The 20,909-nt window shown below is 40.1% G+C and overlaps 1 protein-coding gene across 2 annotated transcripts in view; it reads right to left on the bottom strand.

The window, feature by feature from the left end:
- Positions 1-20,674, bottom strand: part of SH3PXD2B (SH3 and PX domains 2B) — a 136,411-nt gene extending 115,737 nt beyond the window's left edge. For both annotated transcript variants that reach the window (XM_032210310.1, XM_032210311.1), the window contains exon 1: positions 20,269-20,674. In XM_032210310.1, the coding sequence (XP_032066201.1) occupies positions 20,269-20,340 (72 nt within the window). In that variant the 5' untranslated portion in view covers positions 20,341-20,674. The remainder of the gene's footprint in view (positions 1-20,268) is intronic.
- Between the last annotated feature and the right edge of the window lie 235 nt (positions 20,675-20,909).

Below are 20,909 nucleotides of genomic sequence, written 5' to 3'. Positions count from 1 at the left end.
TAGTGACATATATACAGACCAACTCCAGAGTGATCTGTCCTTAATTTGGCCCTGCTGGTCTTCCAACATTGCTCTTGTAACTGAATCCATCCATCTTTTTCTTGAAGATTCTCATCTTTTCTTTCCTTCCCTAATTTCCCAGCACTATGAACTACTCAAGAAAACTAGGTATTTGAATATTGTCCCAAAACATGATAATTTGAGCGTCATCATTTGTGCCTAGAATTAAAACTCTGAGTTGAATTGTGCTATGATTTGTTTCTTTTCTAATACCAAAGTTCAAAAGCATCAATATTTCTTTTATTCTGCTTCTTCAGAGCCCGACCTCAGTGTTACGGAAAAACCATTCATTGCCTGGCCGATTCTAATCTTTGTAGGAATAGACACATCAACACTATCTGAATATATTTTCCAAGGTCTTTATTGCTGTTCTGTTCAATGTTAGTCTCCAACCTATTTCTTGCCTCTCAGTTCCTTTACTATTGATAGTTAATCCTAAAAGGCAGAAACTATTCACTACTACAAAATCATTACCAAAATCATTAATGCATTAAACAACTGTCCACCGTGTAATTGATACTATTTGCTCATTGAATTCATTGTACCAGAATACTGTTTTTACTATATCATTTCTGATTATCACTCTTCTTGTTTTTCATATCCTGGGCAGTAAATGGAAGGATCTTCTCATCAACAGTGACCAACACCACTCTATTTCAACTGATGGGTATCTAAAAAATAAATTTCAGTTTATTTGCTGCAGCTAACTTTGTATATGTTTTATCTTTATAGTCCTAAAAGTTTCAATATACCGCTGTAGGATGTGCAACTGTTTTAATTCAATGTAGCAAGCTGACTTCAACAAGCCATGTGGGTTAGAAAACAGAGACCCTATGCTTTGTGTAGGAGATGAAGTCTCAGTTTACAACAATGCCAGATACAAAATGCCCCAACTGTGCCATCATCTCAGAGTTTTCAAAAGAACAGCTGCATAGCACTTCTTCATTATCTGTTTACACATTTGAAAACATACGCAATGCCAGCACAGTTGCTGCTATTGCATTGGGCCGGTTCTAATGTATTGCATCTGACTGGCCAATAGTGTTAACATGCTTGGTATGGGACATTTCTGAACTGTCTAAATCACACAAAATTCACAATAACAAATTAGAGAGATTTTTGTACTAGATATACCCATCTAGACCCTGAAGCATCATCTCTACCTAATCTAGTAAAAAACAAAAAGTCCACAGGAATAGAAACAAATGTTCTCTAATTAGCCCCTTTATGAAGAATTACTATGTTTTTCGGACTATAGGATGCTCCAGACTATAAGACACACATTAGCTTTAGAGGAGGAAAGAAAGAAAAAAAAATCTGCCTCTGCCTCCACCGCCTGTTTGCCGCCACTGCAGCCTGTTGGCCACGGCCCATTTGGCACTACTGCTAGTTCACCACCATCCAGTCATTGTTGCCCGTTCGCTGCTTTTGCCGTGGCCCGTTGCACCTTCTCCATGGCCCAATCGCCACTACTTGTTCACCACCCATTCCCCTGCTGCCGCAATATTAGCTGTATAAGACACACAGACATTTCCACCCAATTTTTTTTGGGGGGGGGGGGGTGTGTGCATCTTATAGTCTGAAAAACAAGGTACTGTTAGGCCTGCAGTTATATTCCTTTTAGCCATGCTAATAACTGAACTGGTGAAAGTTACAAGTGGGCCGCCACTATGAGCTTCTCAGATTCATTGTGGCTCCAGAGATGCCAGAATATATCATCTTGGGGCTTGCATGGCTTGACAAGTGGAAGCCTATGATAAAATGGGAAGACGGTGGTAGGAAACTGATGATTGCATTTGGGCCACTACCACCGGTGGAGGAAAAGGACCAGCCAGGGATGATTGAACCCAAGAGCCCAGAACTTGCAGCACCAGGGATCCAACAAGTACCAAAAACCTTGTTGGGGGATGTTTTGTCGAGAAAACTACAGTATGACAGTAAGAAGGGAGAAATTGTTCACCCCATCATTTCTTCCTCCCACCAAAAGACAGCCCAAGGCACTAACCGAAGCCAGGATAAGCTGATGACAGCTATGAAATTGGCGCTCCCAACAGACAAGTGGCTCAATAATAACCACATATCCTAATGATGGAAGATGGATTAGCCTGGAAGGGGTCCAAACGGTATCCCTTGGGGTTGAGGCTGGAAGTTCTACAGCGAAGTCATGAGGCAGAACTAGGAGGCCACTTTGGATTCCTAAAAATGTTCCACCTCGCCAGGCATCAATTTTGGTGGTCAAAGATGAAATCAGAGGTGAAAAATTATGTAAAAAGCTGTGCTACTTGCGCAACGATGAAACCACTACTGGAGAAGTCCCTGGACTACTACAATGAGTGGCCAACCCTAACTGACCATGGGAAGAGGTCGCAATGGACTTCATCATTGAACTCCCAGACAGCAGTGGGAACAGAGTAATCTGGACAGTTATTGATTTGGTTTCCAAGCAGGCGCACTTCATCGCTTGCTCAAGGTTGCCGTCCACAAAGAAATTAGCAAAAATGTTTGTGAAACACATTTATCACCTGCATGGAGTGCCCAAGAGGATCATTTCAGACCACGGGGTACAGTTCACGGCCAAGTTCTAGAGAGAGGTTCTGAGGTCCATTGGGTCCACACAAGAACTGAGCTCAGAGGTTCATCCCAGCATGAACTGCGCAGCAGAGAGGGCCAATGCAGTGGTGAAACAATACATCCGGTGTTATGTGGACTATCAGCAAGACAACTGGTTGGACTTGCTACCCTTCGCCGAAGTGGAGTATCACGACGCGGTCCACAGCAGCACTGAATTAACTCTTTTCCAGATTACCAGTGGCATGGAATTTGTCCCCATGCCTGAGTTGCCTAGAGAACCCCCCCTCCTCCATGTCTCTGAATGAATGGATGGACACACTAAAGAAAGGATGGGAAAGTACGAAGAAAGCTCTAGCAGATGTGGCAGAAGCCTACAAGAAGCAAGCTGATAAACATTGCTCGCTCTAACCCCCCTTCCGGGTGGGGGACAAAGTTTTTGTGTCTACCAGTTACATAAGATTAAGAATGCCTAGCAAGGAATTTGGTCCAAAATTTCTAGGTCCATTCCCGATAGTGAAGATAGTTAACCCAGTTACGGTTCAACCCAGTCTACCCAGAAGTCTAGGGAAAATTGACCCAGAATTTCATTGTAGCTTGTTGAAGTCAATAATTGGGTCCAGCATAAGACCATCCACCCGAGCTTTCCCTCCTATAGTGATAGAGGGGGAAACACGTGATGAGGTGGAAAAAATCATAGACTCCAGGCTGTATAGGGGTCGTTTACAGTATTTAGTGCATTGGAAGGGTTACCCTTTGTCCAAAGCTACTTGAAAAGCTGGAACCTAAAAGTGGAGAAGTTAGTCAAACAATTCCATGAGAAGTTTCCCGATAAGCCAAAGGGTCCCTCTGGGCGAGGAATAGGTTGTTAATTTTGTTATGTTAACTTTTATGTTAATTTCTTTTCAGGAAACGTTTTTCTTTTGAGGAGAGGCCGCCTGTCAGGCCTGCAGTTATATTCCTTTTAGGATCTTTGGCCTGCCACACACTATTATTTTACTATGCTGTTTCATTAGTGTAGTAATTGGGAGGGGGGAATAGGAAGGAGTAGAATTGTAGAATGTGTTGTTGTCATAATAGAACATTCCTTTCTAGAAGCCCAAGGTCATTCTTTGTCTCCGCACCTCTGCACCTGACCGGAACTAGATGGGTGAAAATGCCAGCATGGCAGAGAAAGATTGGACCATGTGATGGACTTTTGGGTGTGGGGACAGGATCATGAACTTTCAACTGAGTGGAAACCCAGGAAGTTTCAGATTCGGGATTGCCACAGATGTACCAACACGTCTCTCTTATTAAATTGGAAGTTTAAAGATAGTTCTGCCTTGGACTCTGATTTATTTCTGGATGATATTTGGAATGCTGACATGTACTTTGTAGTATTAAAGGCATGTCAAGGATGCAATTCAACTGGAAAAAGTGCATTTCTGCAAGTATCACCCAGAATTCGCATCTCATAGAAAAGGACTTCAGACATTGGAGAAATAAGCGATTATCTGATGCAATAAATTGTCAAGAAACCAAATGGACATTCACAACCTGGAGAATATCAAGACAATACAGTGCTGGAACATGAGCCCCACATTCTTCAAGTCTAAAGGTATTCAATAAGGTACTAGAAAAGAGCTGAGGGAAATGTGTAGCTTTGGTGCTCATGGTATCACAATCACTTCATCCGTCACAGCTCAGAGGCAAAACAAAAGTTCAGTGCTACAAGCAAAGGTACGTATCCACTAAGACATGGAATGTCTGGCCTATAAATCAATGCAAAGCTGATGATGCCCAAGAAGAAAACATGATGGGAATCAGGAAATAGAAATGGTATTATGAGATTGGCCACTTTACATTAGAGGAACATCAATTCTTCTACTGAGGACAAGATTTGCAAGAAATGGAGTAATTGTTATTAACAAAAGGAAGTTAAGTCAAGAGTGACAGATGATCTCAATTTGAGTCCAGGTAAGCCAATATCAAATATTACAACTCAAACCACAGGAGTGAAAGCTGAACAAGTCTATACACCATCTTATCAACACAGCACCAAAAAGCCATGGTAATTATAGGATCTTGGAATGCGGAAATTAGAGTAAAATAGCATCTGAAAGAGTTGTCACTGGGGTATAAAATAAAGCAAGACACACACTAATAAACTTCGTCCCATTTTGTTATAGCAAACTCCTTTTTCTAACTACTTAAAGATTGATCTACATATGTAAATCAACTGATGGGAAACAACAAAATAAAATTGAATATATGCATTGAAAGCAAAGATAGAGAACTTCCAGCCAGCCAGCAAAAACAAGACTAATTGCAGAGCAGATCTTGTTCTAAAAAGTTATCTTCAATTTAAGCAAACAAAAACATGAAACAGCAAGATATGAGCTCTTTCATTATTTATCATTGCAGTGAAGATAAATAAGAGTTGGTGCAAATACATAGAATAACTTTAGCATGTAACATTGATGATATGGCCAAAGTTTTGATCACTAAACTAGAGTCACACATCAGGAATATGAAGTTAACTGGGGTCTAGAAAATATTGCAAATAACAAAATTGCAGAAGTGGATGAAATATCAGCTGGACTATTTAAAACTATGCAAGCTGGAAACCACAAATAGTGCTTTAACTGCACTCTGTTGCCAGTAAGCAAAACAATGGCCAACTGACTGGAAAAAGTCAATTTATAACCCACAACACAAAACCATATTAAAGAAGGCTTATAGCCCTGAACAATTACTCTTTTCTCACACACTACTAAGAGAATGCTCAAACCTTTCCTATCCTGATTAAAATAATTTATAGAAACTGAACTAGCAGGTGTCCAACATAGTTTGAAAATAGGTAGGTTAATGATTACACTGTTAATATTAATTGAGGAAAAATGGCAAAAGAGTTGCAAATATGATTACTACTTTTGTTTCATTAATTACATAAACACATTTAATCATAACAGTTTGTGGATAATATTTAAAAACTGAGGAATACTGGTCATCCTTCCTACTGAAAATCAAAATGAAGCAATCAAACGAAGCAACCAAATCAAACCCAAGGTTGCAAACTCTCACTTTATTTAACTTTATGCAGAATACATCCTGAGAAATATTGGAGTAGAGAATCAGAAATTGTATCTTGAATAAAATGGAAAGCAATTAAAATTTCTGGGAGAAATATTAATAATCACAGATATATCACCTGATGGGTGGAATAGAATAGAATGGAATATCCTTAATGGCCAAGTATGATTACTTGTATGATTACAACGATATGCTGTAAACCACTTAGAGAGGGCTGAAAGCCCTATGAAGCGGTATATAAGTCTAACTGCTATTGCTATTAAATACACAAGGTATCTGTCTCCAGTGCATAACTCTAAGTGTACAAACAACAAAGTGATAAATCATAAATAAGATACAATAATAAATCATAAGATACAAATAATAAAATTATAAGTCATCAAGGAAGGTTTAAGGAATCTCTTGTTAATAGAAAATAGTACAAATGCCATTGTACAGTGGTATCTTGGTACTCATAGATAATTGGTTCCGGGAGGTATCAAAAATGATGAGTACCAAACAATTTTCCCATAAAGAATAATGTAGTGATTCACAAGGCAACTGACATCGACAAGTTCTAGTTTGTGTGTGGAGTACCAAACAAACAATGACTATCGGGACAAAATTTTCACATCAAAATGCATTGAGTACCAAATTCAATGAATTTCAAAACAGTTGAGTACCAAGATATCACTGTATTTAATTCAATAAGTTTTTGTTTGTTTGCCCTTTTAAAAAAACCAAATCTACAATTACAGGTAGTCCTCAACTTACAACCACAAGTGAGCCCAAAGCTTATGTTTCTAAGTGAGACATTTGTTAAGTGAGTTTTGTCCCATTTTACAACTTTTCTTGTCATAGTTGTTAAGTGAATCACTGCAGTTGTTCAATTAGTAACATAGTTGTTAAGTGAATCTGGCTTCCCCATTAACTTTGCTTATCAGAAGGTTGCAAAAGGAACCCACGACCTGAGGACACTGCAACCGTCATAAATAGATGCCAGTTGCCATGTATCTGAATTTTGATCATGTGACCAAGGAGATGTTGCAAGTGTTGTAAGTGTGAAAAATGGTCTTAAGTCAATTTTTTCAGTGCCATTGTAACTTCAAATAGACCCTAAGCGAACTATTGCAAGTCGAGGACTATCTGTATTTCAATAGATAATGCCAATTGAATGTAAATAAATGGAAATGTCGTCTGAGTGACATATTCTACCTTCCTGGGTTCAAAAATTCACAGGGAAGGTGATTGTAGCTGCAATTTGGGAGAGAAATTGACAAATCTAGAGAAATTACTGAAACACACATTACACTGGCAACAAAGGTACAGTATATATTTTCAAGGTCAGCAGTCTTCCCATAAAACCATATTAATGTAAACATCACAAAGACTGAATGAAGAAAGATTATGCCTTTAGATTGTGTTGCTGGAGAACAGTGTGGAAAAAGTTGGATTGCAAGAATAAATCCTGCAATAGAAATGAAATAAAATACTCGTCAGAAGCTCAAATGCTACAGCTTGGTTATTTTGGACAAATACCGCAAAGGCAAAAGTTACTGGAGCAGACATCTCAATGATCAGAAGAATCTAAGGCAATAAAAAAAGAGCCAATAGTATAGAAGACAAGACATTAGACACCATCATTGGTGACATAAGCATGAGCTGACAGTCAGTCTTGGTGGAAGGTTGTGCACTGGGTTATGAAGAATTGGGAACAATCAAATGACCGAGCAACAATGCTGAGAGTTGCTCCTAGTGAACGCTGAAGTGAAGACTACATAAATTGAGATATAACTTAAACAAGTTAGTAAAAGGTTATATTTGTGCAGGCTTGCTTATGCATAGAATTGAAAGATGTGGACTGTTTGGAAAGATGCCAATCCTTATTTAAAAAACAAGCCAACATTTCCCCCTTGCTATCAAGTTCCTCCCCACAGCCAAATCATTCTCTTCTAATCCATTATCCTTTCAGAGGAATGGATAGTGCGGAATAGCTTATTTAAAGGAAAATGCCTGTTGCATCTTTAACTCTGACCCAACTTTATCTACAACATTTTAACCCCACTTCTCATTCGGGGAAATCTTGAAGCAATTTACAGCTGGCTATGATGGACCATTCCTCAAACCTTTCTGTCTCATTGACCTGCTCCTCTTTGCGTTTCCATTTCTTTTCTTTTGAAGTTGCTCTTCTTCTGCCTTTGCGCAACTTCTTTGTTCTTGGAGGTCCTATCTTAATTGCTTTGGCTTCCTTTCATTATATGTTCCTTTCACAAGAGAACCTAGCCAATCAAATTGCATTCAGTTCTTTATTTGCACTTGACAAAGTAATTTATCCAATTATTTAAGAGACCAATGCATCCTCAGTCTTTGTTTTATGAAACATGTTCCCACTAGTGAATATATATTAGGCTTTCTTGAAACTACAAAATATCTTACTTGTACTTTGTGTCATACATGTCCCTGCCTCTCCCAACCCAATCAAAATTAAGCTGCAGGACTATTTTTAAAAACAGCCTTCCCCACCCTACTCTTTCATATACATTAGTCATCAGCTTCCCTTGAGCTATACTCTCTGAGTATTATGGGAATTCTATAATCAACATTAGTTAAGGAAACGGTACCTCAAAGAATGAGTATCCCAGATTTCTGTCTTACACCCAAGATATAAAAGAACTCTTACAATCTACTTTATCAAATATTAAATAGAAACAGAACAAAATAGGAAAAACAATTTTTAACAAGCTAAAATTTACACGCTAATTGCTAGTGCTGGTGAAACCCCTAAATTATTTTCACATTCCTCTGCATTTAGCAAGACATTTTATATCAAATTTGAACAAGATATATCATTCTGGGCATCCCCAGATTAATCAGATCAGTAATTTTCAATCACTCTGGAAAAAAAAAAACCTACAGAAGATTAGCAATCTGAGTCTTTGGTTTTATCAAAAGGAAATGTGTATTCTACAGTTCTTTTATTTATTTTTTCCTTACAAAGCAAACAAATGATGTACTTAGAAGTTGATTGGACTTAAGTCAATATTCTAACTTGTTATCTGGATACGTTTGTATCTGTTAGCCCACGCATTAGGCTGACAACATCAGGCTTCTGCAGAAACTCAACTTGTATATGAGTTGCAAGTTTGCTTTAGGCAAGGGCACATTCATAACCACATGATCCTTCCAAGGGAATTTCTTTTCGTAAAGTCACTGTGAAGTCACACTGTCTCCCATAGTATCTGCCCAGAGTTGGCATGCGGCAGGTTTCTATGATTAAACAATGTCATTTGCTGGGATCCAGGAAGTGCATCTTCTCTGTAGCAGCCCTCCAGAACAAGAGAGAGAGAAGACTACATAGCTTTATCTCATTCCATTTTCTCTCATTGCACTCCAAGCATTTTCTGGAAACATTTCTGGACATCTTGTGCCTTTTTAAAGTTAAGTGGCTAAAACTGAGTACTAAACATACTGAGAACTGACACAGAATCACATTATGCTGTAGCCTGATGTACTTTGCTGTATGTAAATGATACATTATTTTGAAACTGAACCTCTTATTATAATCTAAAGTGTATTTTAATCAAAAGCTTTAAACACACTAAACTTAAATCCCCCATATGAATCCAAGAAAAGGTGCTCCGGTAATACCTTTTCTGAATAACAAAAAATTCTTATACAAACAAGTCAGACTTTGCACAAAGCTTTAATGGGCACAAATTTGATATCAAGACTCAAAACGACAAGCTAATATCCATGCTTTTTAATCCCTCCACCAGACACTACAGATTTCAAATTTGCCATTTTATAACAATGAAACTATGCGTTTTAGAGTGAGAAATTTTGAATTCACACACATTGAAAGGTTTTAAGCTACCTCCTTGCAAACACAATAGGTTTTTTTTAACAGATTACAGTTTCTAATTGAGGAGGTACTTATAATCTGTCTCACACATAACCTTCACCTACATAACCACCATGCCTTCCTCTCACCTCTTGTCTTATCCCCTTTTCAAATGCTGCATCAGATTAATACCTATGCATCTGATGGAACGAGTTATTGGAAACACTTATGCCTTTTCATCACATCTGTTGCACAGAAGAGGTGATACCAGGCTTCTTCTGATTCATGGCTTCTACAATCTCTAATTATGGAAGAGACAATGGATTATATTACTAAACTTCTGCCACCTTGCAAAACAGACTCGGGTTGTCTTTTCTAGAATATGAGAAGTGACACCCCCAGTTTTATGTAGAATCATGACTGCTTTGTTCCATGCTCAACAAATAATTCCCATGTCAATCAAATGATGTGGGAAGGTTGGTTAGATTTCTTTTAAATTCCATTGACTTCAAAGAGTGCATCTATAGGATTTTTATATAACTATTTCTATATAATAGACAAAACAGGATTACAGTCAAATCTGGTGAAATGTAACATCTCATAGCACAATTACTGCAATCTTATAGAGGGTGAGATGAATAGTTTATAACAGGGGTCCTCAACCTTTTGGCCCTCAGGGACCACTAAATTCATAATTTTAAACCCTGCAGGCCACTTATATGATCTGCCTAATGACTGGCTGGGTGCGTGTGACTAGGTGGTCAAGTGACTGGGTGGGCATGGCCAACTTGATGTCACTCATGTCCCCTCCCCTCCCAGCCATTCCTCACCTGCCCACCCAGGCTCGTTAGGACCCCAACAGGAAGCAGTTGTTGGAGCTAAGCAGACACCATGAGAAAGAGTTGGCAAAATAGCTAGCTCAGTTCAAATCGTATCTGACCGAGAAGGAGGCTCAGTAGAAACACTTCACTGGGGACTACAAACATAGTCTTTCCTCACAGAGCCGAGGTGGCGCAGTGGTTAAATGCAGCACTGCAGGCTACTGCTAGATCAGCAGTTCAGCGGTTCAAATCTCACCGGCTCAGGGTTGACTCAGCCTTCCATCCTTCCGAGGTGGGTAAAATGAGGACCCAGATTGTTGGGGGCAATATGCTGACTCTCTGTAAACCGCTTAGAGAGGGCTGAAAGCCCTATGAAGCGGTATATAAGTCTACTGCTATTGCTATTGCTATTGCTATTTCCAAGCAAAGGGAAGACCTGTGGGAATGCAAGGCCAGGTACCAGCACCTGGAGGCTCAGCAGGCTGACATTATCAGCCAGTTCCAGGCCATGATGTAGTCCCACTGGAACAAGACCCTATGGCTCTTTGCCACCAGCAGCGTTTCTCTCCAGCCTTCGGCCAAAGCCCCACACCAGGAGGCTGAAGCAGATCCCAAATCAGAATTTCTGCCCCCCTCCATCCTGCACAAAAAGACCCTGAAGGGGGAGACTCTCTGCAGCAACACAAGCGTTCATTGCATGTATCCAGCCCAGGGACCGTAGTGTGAGGACCCCTGATTTAGTGCAATATACAAAATGCAAATAATTTTTATGACCACCACCAAAATTTTCTCGCTGACCACCAGTAGTCCACAGATCACCACTTGGTGACTGCTGGTTTATAAGACACAGTAATTCAGCATTCCTGTTTCGGAATTCTTTTTTAAGTGGCAAAAAAGCAGGGTAGAGCTGCTAATCTTCAATTTCACCAGAAATCCTAAAACAATCAGAGATGAAATTATGTCTACAGTCCACCCTCACATTAAATGTGTGTTGTTTTTCCTTCCTTGCAGTCTGATTGAAATTATCTCAACAGGATCACCATTCTCAAACTGCTAAGTCTCAGTATTTCTGTGCACTTCTTTCACATATATCATCATACTTATTTTCCTTTTGTCGGACTTATTCAACTACATGCTAGATACAAATCAAAAGAGCAGCAACTCTTATGCCTGTAGTTGAAATGGTTGTCCTGACATGCAGGAACATACTGTAAGAAAGATTTACTAAACCAATACAAATGCTGACAAAGAAAGGAATGAATAAACATGCAAGGTTTAACTGGGAAAGCTGTTAACAAGGGATAGCTTTTTGCTCCATAATTTACAGCAGGGGTGTCAAACCTGTGTCGTCACAGCGGTGTCACGCGACGTATCGGGACTTTTTTCTCCTTTGCAAAACTCAACGTGGGTGTGGCCAGCGTGTGATGCATCTGGCCTGGAACGCTGGTTTGAGAGCTCTGATTTACAGCATTTGCATCATGGCTATGCAAAGCATTCAATGGAGGTACATTGAAAATCATGCTTGACCAAGAGAGACACTCTCTTGTTAAAGCAATGGAAAAGCTACATCCTTTGACAAGTCCAGATGATTGTTCTAAAAGCCATTCCCAGTTCTCTGTGAAGATTCGTATAAGAGTTTTTACAGGGACAACTAGTGACACAAAGTGGTTGTGAGTAGGCATGCAGCAACACATGCCTATCATGCTGTCTGTAGCTCTTGTAGGTCAGGTGGAATAATCTATCCTAAACAAAAATCTATTTGACCTATTCCGTTAATATTTAACCATAAAGTGTTACCTGTTGTGGCCCAGCAGAAGCCATTGGAGTTGCAAACAGACTCCGACAGCAAGGGGCCTTATGAGTTGGCTTTGGAAGATGTGGAGGACCCTGGACAGCGTTCCAGAGAGGCTGGTTGGCTACCAGGAGGCGCCTGAAGCATGGAGCAGCGGTGAAAGGCAAAGGGAGTTGGTACCTGAGGTCAGGCCCTGGAGCAGTGGTGAGGACGTCAGGCCCTTGAGCATTGAGGAGGTGCAGAGGGAATTGGTCCTGGACGCCAAACAAAGGCGAGCAGAGAAACGCCGAGAGCAACTACGCAGATACAGAAGATGATTGGTTGTAATTAGGCTCCTCCCAAGAGAGTATATAAGGAGAGACTTTGGGAGGAAGCTGTTTACAGGATTCAACTAATTATACCAATGCTGGAGAAACTCTCGGGTGTATTTCTTATCTTGGAAGTCTGGAATGCTGCCCAGGTCTTGTCAGTGTGTTAATTTACTGTGAATAAATTGTCTAGCAGTAATTCTTGTCTTGGAGTGCCTCTGCGTAGGGAGGGGGGTGTCAGATCAGTTACCTATGTTTGTTTTATGGCAGAACCAACAAGGAAACTAGGTAGACTAGTTTCCCCCAATATGATGTCTCCCTATCTGAAGCTTTAACCCCTAAAATCCAAAGGGCATCAACTTGTAAAACATTAGTCTATACTCCTGTGGATTTTCAAACATACAATTCGCTACACCAGCAAACTCACTATGCAAGAGGAAACGAGTTGTAGCTCACAAACATTTGCGCCAAATACTTAAAAAGAAGAAAAATCTACATGAATACTATTAGTGTTAAATCAGAGATTGCTGCTAGATTAACACACATGGCCTCTGTTTTCTATGAATAAAGCAACTGTTCTAACTTCAAGGTACAGCAGCCTAGGTGCAGAAAGTCTGGGGAAAATCAGGATTCAAAATGCCCATCACATTGAAGACTTTGGGAAATTTAACATGAGGATCTGAGCAAGTGGATTACAACTGGATTCAAAAAATCATTCCGAGACATGCAGATAACAGTTCAAACATATTCCACTTACTATAAATCCCATTAATTCCAATGGAGTCTTTAGATGTATTTGAAGCCTGTTTTCCCCTCAAATGAGAAAATAGAAGCAAAATGAAAAGGTACAGATGCCTTAGATATCTTGGACTCTTCTGTTATAGCCAGGCTAGAGATAAAGAAGCCCAGCACCGTAATCTCAAAAGAAGTTATCTTTATGTGCTTTAAAGATACTATAAGATAGGCACTTATTGCCCTTTACTTGATCAATTTCTCATTACTTCCTAACTAAAATCCTTGTGGTGTGTTCTTTAGGATCAAACATCAAACTACTGCAAACAAGAAGCTTCTTATTAATCAAGCTATTTTTAACTTTGAGTGGTAACTTATCCTGGATAGAAAAATACAGCTTCTAAGAAAGAGTGATGATTTCAGATAACCAAGCAAGCAGAATTCAGCTAAAGTACAAAGCTTCAGCTCTTCTCCCTCTTTAAGTTTCTGCCTTCAAAATAAGAAGGTGAATTGTTTCATGGCCAAATTGATCTACATTCTTAGATTTAACATCTGTCTTCTGGCAATAACGTTCCTTCAGTTAATTTAACAATATGCCTACTCAAAATGAAAAATTTCCCAGAGTTAATTAAGGGCTTTTGTTAAAATTGGCTGGCAATCTCTTGCAATTAGCAACATTTTGATTTTGTGTGTGTGTGCCTTCAGATCCTGTTCTCCCTCTAGGTGTCTACACCAAATAGAAGGACGCCATGCAGTGCCATTCTCCTCTTTTATTTCTCTGCCAACCCTTCTGTAGCAATCTTGAATCAACCAAGAACCTCTGGCAATCCAAGATGACCAGAGGCCATTATTGCTTCCTACTCGTTTTCTTTTTCTTTCCTTTGACTCCAAAAATAATACTTTCCTACTAGTTCCTTAGCTAGTGTCTCTCCTACTATAAAAACTTTCTGCAACTTGAGCTCTTTCCCAGACTCAATTTATAAGCCTCAAATACAACCCCGTATATCTGGAAGACCAAACAACAGGATGGTAGATTGTGTTTATCTTCTGCATTATAGCACTCTCTCCATATATCATTTAGATCTGTGTCTTTCCAAAGATTATAAGGTTTGAACAACCCAATAACAAAGTTATATATTCTGCTCACAGCCTATAGTACTTAATGAGCAGGACGTTTATCAAGCTCATTGCATACTAACTAATAAAGGAGAATATTTGTAGCTCAGGTTGAAATAAGGGGTCCTCGGTGCTCCCTGAGTTTGGTTGTTTTCTTGCAAATGCACTGATGTTGTTACCTAGTTTGGATAATGAAATATCTGCAAGAGAACAACCAAGCTCAGAAAGCTCCAACGATCCCTCGTAGCATGCTAAGCAGCTGATTTTAGGAAGAAAATTAAAGACAATTTTATGGTTAGAAAGGACAGAGTAGAATATTTATTATTGGTTCCAACACAGCTTATAGTGCCCATTGGTTGTTATGGCAAGATGACTCACTCTCATTTTCCTACTTATTGTGGAAAAAATGGTTTGGAGGTCCTATAATTAACTATCATTGCAGATCTGTCTTACTCATATGGAAATAGCATCTTGATTCACGGCAGAACTCATTTCATTCACAGGCTTTCAGAAACAACAATGTCATTTTTAGAAAACCATGTTCGTCCTTTCTTTCAAGGAGCACGTAACACCTTCTCCTTTCCTCTCTTTACTTTCAGAACATCTTTGTGAGTCAGACTGTCTTATATCTACACTGTTACGTAAGAATCCACCCATTACAACGTACCCTACAGAACAAACACGAAGATAGTGAATATAAACCAACCCTATAGTTGATGGACGTCAATAATTTTAGGGAAAACTAACAAAAAGGTGACACTGAGGAAAATAAACCAATGATTGATGCAAGAGGTCATTAATTATAAACTGAAAGGCATGGTGGCCTTCAAACTTTTTAGCTGAGTTTTGAAAGCCGAGCAGTTGCCTAGTTCCTTTTCTAGTGCCTCAACTGGGCTTCTATACCTTATTTTCCTTTCCATTTCAATTTTCTTTCTCTTTCCATTTTCCCGCTCCCCAATGCTGCTGCCCTTTCTCTCCCTCCATCTGGTTCTGGTGATAAAGCAAATGCTATTAGAATATCTTTCTTCTTAGAATTCAAAGCAAAAGTATTATTTATCAGGAAGGATTCTTTATCATTAAATTAAAAAAAATATTTCATATATTTATCTGGACCATTAGTTCATTTGTAACTTTCTAAAATCTAAGTTTTTGATTTTAGATTCATCCATTTGCTATTCCAGAAAAAAACTTAAGTCCTAAAAAACTTAAGTCCTTTATTTAAAACTAATTTCACTAAGGATTGAATGAAACTCATCCAGTGCTATAAAACTTGCTGATCCAAAGATTCCTAATAGCTTAAAAAACCATTTCTGAAAGTGGTTAGAAAAGGAAACAAACCCGGTGTCCTTTTAAAGGTCCCAACTGTGGTTTGAGCAGGATGATTATTCCTTCATCTCCCAGAGCTCTAAAACTGCAGACTTGCCTTGCAATCTGTTGTTTCGCTGACTCCTTTCTGAGAAGCAATTGTCAGGAGTACTTGTGGGTAATCTCAGGACATCTCCTTGTCTAGAGAGCAATTAGGAAGAATATAGAATAACAGAAGGGAACTTGGGAGGTCTTCTAGTCCAAATCCCTGCTTAGTCAGGAAACCCTTTACCACTTCAGACAAATGGTTACCCAATCTCTTCTTAAAAACTTCCATTGTTGGAGCATTCACAACTTCTGGAGGCAAGTTGTTCCACTGATTAATTGTTCTAACTGTCAGGAAATTTCTCCTTAGTTCTAAGTTGCTTCTGTCCTTGATTAGTTTCCACCCATTGCTTCTTGTTCTACTCTCAGGTTCCCTGGAGAATAGTTTGACTCCCTCTTCTTTGTGGCAACCCCTGAGATATTGGAACACTGCTATCATGTCTCCCCTAGTCCTTCTTTCTATTAAACTAGAAATACCCAATTCCTGCAACTGTTCTTCATATGTTTTAGTCTCCAGTCCCCTAATTATCTTTGTTGCTCTTCTCTGCACTCTTTCTAGAGTCTCCACATCTTTTCTACATCGTGGCGACCAAAACTGAATGTAGTATTCCAAGAACTGGTCCACTCGCTGACTCTTCATTTCACTGCAGTCATTGGTTCTGTTTATCACAGATCTATCTTCAGTTTGCCATTTCTTCCCCAGATGTGACCATTCCTGCCCTGTACTTGTTTTATAAAATGCCAGACAAACAATTGGAGCACTGTCTGGCCACTTAACATTTGTGAATTAGAGAATATAGGTAGCCCTCAACTTATGACCACGATTGAGCCCAAAATTTTCATTGCTAAGTGAGACATTTGCTAAGTGAGTTTTGTCATATTTTACAACCTTTCTTGCCACAGTTGATAAGGGAATCACTGCAGTTGTTAAGTTAGTAACATGACTGCTAAGTGAATCCTGCTTCCCTATTGACTTTGCTTGTCGGAAAGTCGCAAAAGGTTGATAACATTTCTCTGAGACATTACAAATGTCAAAAATATGAGTCAGTTGCTAAGTGTATGAATTTTGATCACATGACCATGGGGGATGCCACAACATTCATAAGTGTGAAAAATGGTTGTACGTCACGTTCTTTAGTGTAACTTTGAATGGACGCTAAATAAACTGTGTTCAGTCAAGGACAGTAAGAAAATATCCATAACCTGAGGACAGATATAAATCAACCTCAAGAAATGTTCCACAAAGGCAAGGAGCTTAATGCTAAAAGTTGGTTCAAAACTGGCATTGAAGCACAGTTGGGTGCTACAGGAACAACATTAATTGTGGTTAAATAAAGTATACAACTACAGTAGCAACTGTGCGTAGCAAGCAATATTGTATTTATTACATTTCAAGTGACAAACCATGACTTTTGCATGTATTATAAGCTTGTAAGGCATAGTTTAGCCATTTGTATGTAACAGCAGAGTATGATCTGAACAAACCAGGAACTAATTAAATCTGTCCCTCTCAAAAGGAGAAGAGATTCTTCCTACAAGGCCAAGTCACAGTCTGAGATTACACACAAGTGGTAGTAAATGCTACAGAGCAGCACAGGTTTAGAAAGGAATTTGGATGGTCTCAAATTATGCTAACAAAACCTTACAAATATTTGAAACGAACAGTTATTCTATCACAATGATTACACTATGAGCATCAGAAGACACAATTCCCTATCATTCCCCAAAGATTTTTTTTAAAGAACTTTTTTTTCCTGTGCTCTGCAGTAATAATATTAGCATCGAGCATCCTGGATCCTTTCCTTATACCACCTATTTTCTTGCACACTATAACGCTCCACAAAACTAGTGCATGTCTAATCAGCATTTCTCTGTATGGAATTTTCCAAAGAAGTTTCAGGTGCATTTTAAAGCAGAACTGTATCTGTTATTATGTATAATAACAGGCAAGAATGAGACTTTCCATAACTCTCTCTCAGTTTAACATGATAGCAGGCTGCCTTCAGATGAAAAACAATTTTATCTCTATCCAAAGCTAAGCAGATATAACTGCACTTGGTCCATCATTTTACACAAACCTAATTGGAAATAAAGTTCTGCTGAATGTAAGAAAGTTCTGCTTGGAAGTAAACAAAAATGCACAAGATGTTAATCACACTACTTTTTTTCTGCCTTCTTTCTGACACTCACTCTCCCTCCCACTGGCTGTATTGTCTCACATCAGTATTGGATTTTGGAACACTGCCAGCTATGTTGTGGTATGTACTGGTTATAATCATAGATAAGGAAAGATACTTCCAGAATGGACTCTCCACTCTACTTTCTCTGAATGAATGGAATCAATCACCAAAGTCTTGGGGGGGGGGGTCTGATGACAACATGACTTAGAGATCAAGTACATACTATCTTGAGCCCCTCAGAGGAAAAGATGGAATCAGGATCCTTCTTTTAAAAGTTACATTCAAAGATCCTTGAGAAGTCCCTGCCCCACTTTTATTTACAAAATTCTGAAGCATTACAAAGATAGACTTAATATAGACAGAAAGAGGCTGGTAGATCAGGACAATTTGCAATAGATTTGAAACTATTTCTAACTTCCTATTGTTTAGTAACAGTATCATCAACAACTTTCGCTTACCCACAGAAAGATCGTGAATTAGATTGTAAAAGCAAAGATAATTGGATAACGAACGGTGTGTGGGAACAGAACTGTTAGATGAGCTTTGATCCTGAAAACACATTTCTGAATTGACTGTATGCCCTGAGATATCTTTTCATTTTTACTTCCAAGGGAGGTAGCAGCTTCCATTGCTCTACTATTTTCCCAATAGATCCCAGGTCCCCTCCCCCCAAAAACAAAGTAAATCTTGTAAGCATAATGTCTGCCCACTGTTGATGAGCAGACAGCTCTCTAAAAAGGCAGAGTATTCTGAACAGAATTGGATTCCTATTATCAATTTATTACCAAAAAAAGAAAGCACTCTCCTGTTTTGATAAGATATTTATTTATATTTTGCCAAAAAGAAAAGAAAGTTTGTATATAAAAAAACCCCACTAGAGGTGCATACGTTGCAGTCATTTGCTTTAAATTCAGTAAGTAGAAATTACAGTCTGCAACAGATGAGAAACCTGTATTCTAACAAAACCATTCTACACCACCATTCACTCCTTGTTCTCCTCTGCATCCTAGCCATCTCCTACTCAACTTCTTTCTACATTATGATCAAGAGCAATCAGCTTCAGCCTTCAGACCCTTTTTTCTCTCCCCCCCCTTCTATGGCTTTCCACTTTTGCTATGAATTGATTAAACATTGTCTCAGATTCTTTAACAGTTCAGTTGCTAGCCAACTCTTTGGGGCTTAAACAATGCATTCCCACCCCAATCTGTAATGCACGAGGAATGTTTATTGCACTAACTGAAGTGATGGCAGGGTTGGTTGACTGTGGGATTCAGCAAGAAATAAACCAGATACTCAAGATGAGAGTAAACCCTGAAATGAGAGGTATTTGCTTATTCTGCAGATGCACTCTGCTTTTCTAGAGATGATATGCTACTGCAGCATCCAACCAATTGCAGGCATCAGCCCCCGAGGATTCAAATCCTCAGAGAGAATCCAGTACTGCAAACCTATGCAGTAAAGTTCTCTTGTTCTACAATGTCTGCAAAGCATACCGGGCACTAACTTGGATTATCCAAAAATCTGTTTAAACTGCTTTTTCTTTCTTTGTATTTCATAGGCTGCCCTATGAGTCTATGGGAATAGGCACATGTCTCATCATATTCAACATCTTGTCTGAAGGAGACCTCTCTTAAAGCCCAGCTGACCTATCACAGGGCAGGCATAGGGCTTTCTCTATGAAACCCAAAGCATGGAGTGGGAAGACAAATCTGGTAGAAAAAAACCCACTATTTTCTTTTCAAAAGAGAGAGATCCAATATAGCGGATTCTCTGCCAGGACAGCAGCCATGCTCTCCAGATTCTCTCCAGCAGTTTAACATTTCAAGCACATTTTGAGACACACACACACACACACAAAACTGCCAAGGACTCAACAGAGTCACCTAGAATGCTGGATGGTCAATAGAGTCCTGCCTTTGTAAAATCAATACTGAAAAAAGAAATGGGAGAAGGGGAGGGAGGAAAAAAAAACACCAGGCAGCAGTAAGAACTTCCTGCTTGGCTCGTTAGGAAGTTGCAGCACAGGCACAGGCGAAATGCTCCAATTACAACATTCATGGAGTAGAAATCTAGCCGAGAAAGGAAGGGACCACACAGAAGTTGCAAAAAGGGTGGAGAGGGAGATCCTTGAGCGGGCCTTGCCTTCAAGCTGGTGCCCTTCCAGATGCCGTGGACTGCAATTCCATCATCCTCAGTCAGGAGAGCCATCTGGCAGACTCTTTGCCTCCCCCCCCCCCGACCCTCTCCAGCCTGCCCATTGCCCATAGGGGGAGAGAACCCTTGTCTAAGAGCTCCGACCCAAACAGAAGGGTCCCTTTTGCATTTGAAAACCAGGAACGGGCCAGATCCCTGGCCATCCTCCCCACCCACCCGTCCCCAGACTCACATAATGCTTGTTGGGGATTCGCCTCTTCTGCACGTCCAGCACCTTCACCTCCACGATACTCTTCCGGGGCATAGCGTTGGTCGTCTGCAACGCGAACCCCAGAAGCAAAGCAGAAAACGGGGCACACCTCGGGCTGAAAGGCAGGGGGGAATCGGGGTGGGGGAACAGACGGAGAGAGGAGGCAGAGGCGGGCGAAAGAGCCCCCTTCTTCGGGAGGGTGGTGGAATCACGGCTGCTACAGAAACGTACACTACAAACTTTTAGGCGCAGCTCGCGGGCAACTTGGATAGGCAGGAGTGAGCCACACCACCCTCGGCGTCTGCTTCCTCTTCCTCCTCCCCTCTCGCTCTACCTCCTCCAGTCTGCCTCTGTCCAGAGTTTGCAGATGCGGGAGGGGACTCCTCCCCGGCCAGGGCCGCTCAGACAATGTGGTTATGTGCTCCAATCCACCAGGGCTCTTAAAGGGACACGAGCCCCGCAGGAGAAGGGAAGCCGGCTACAAGGCAAGCAAAATCAATGCAAAGCAACCAGAAAAGCCGCCGGGATTTCTCTCCCCCACCCCCGCCCCATCTATCTGCGCGCCCCACGGGGGGGAAGCGGTCGTTGAAAATGAAGAGAAAGACTGAGAGCGCTCGGGAAGT

The sequence above is a fragment of the Thamnophis elegans genome, chromosome 2 (assembly GCF_009769535.1).
Source record: "Thamnophis elegans isolate rThaEle1 chromosome 2, rThaEle1.pri, whole genome shotgun sequence".
Classification (NCBI taxonomy): Eukaryota; Metazoa; Chordata; class Lepidosauria; order Squamata; family Colubridae; genus Thamnophis; species Thamnophis elegans.
This window is presented reverse-complemented; position numbering and strand designations above follow the sequence as displayed.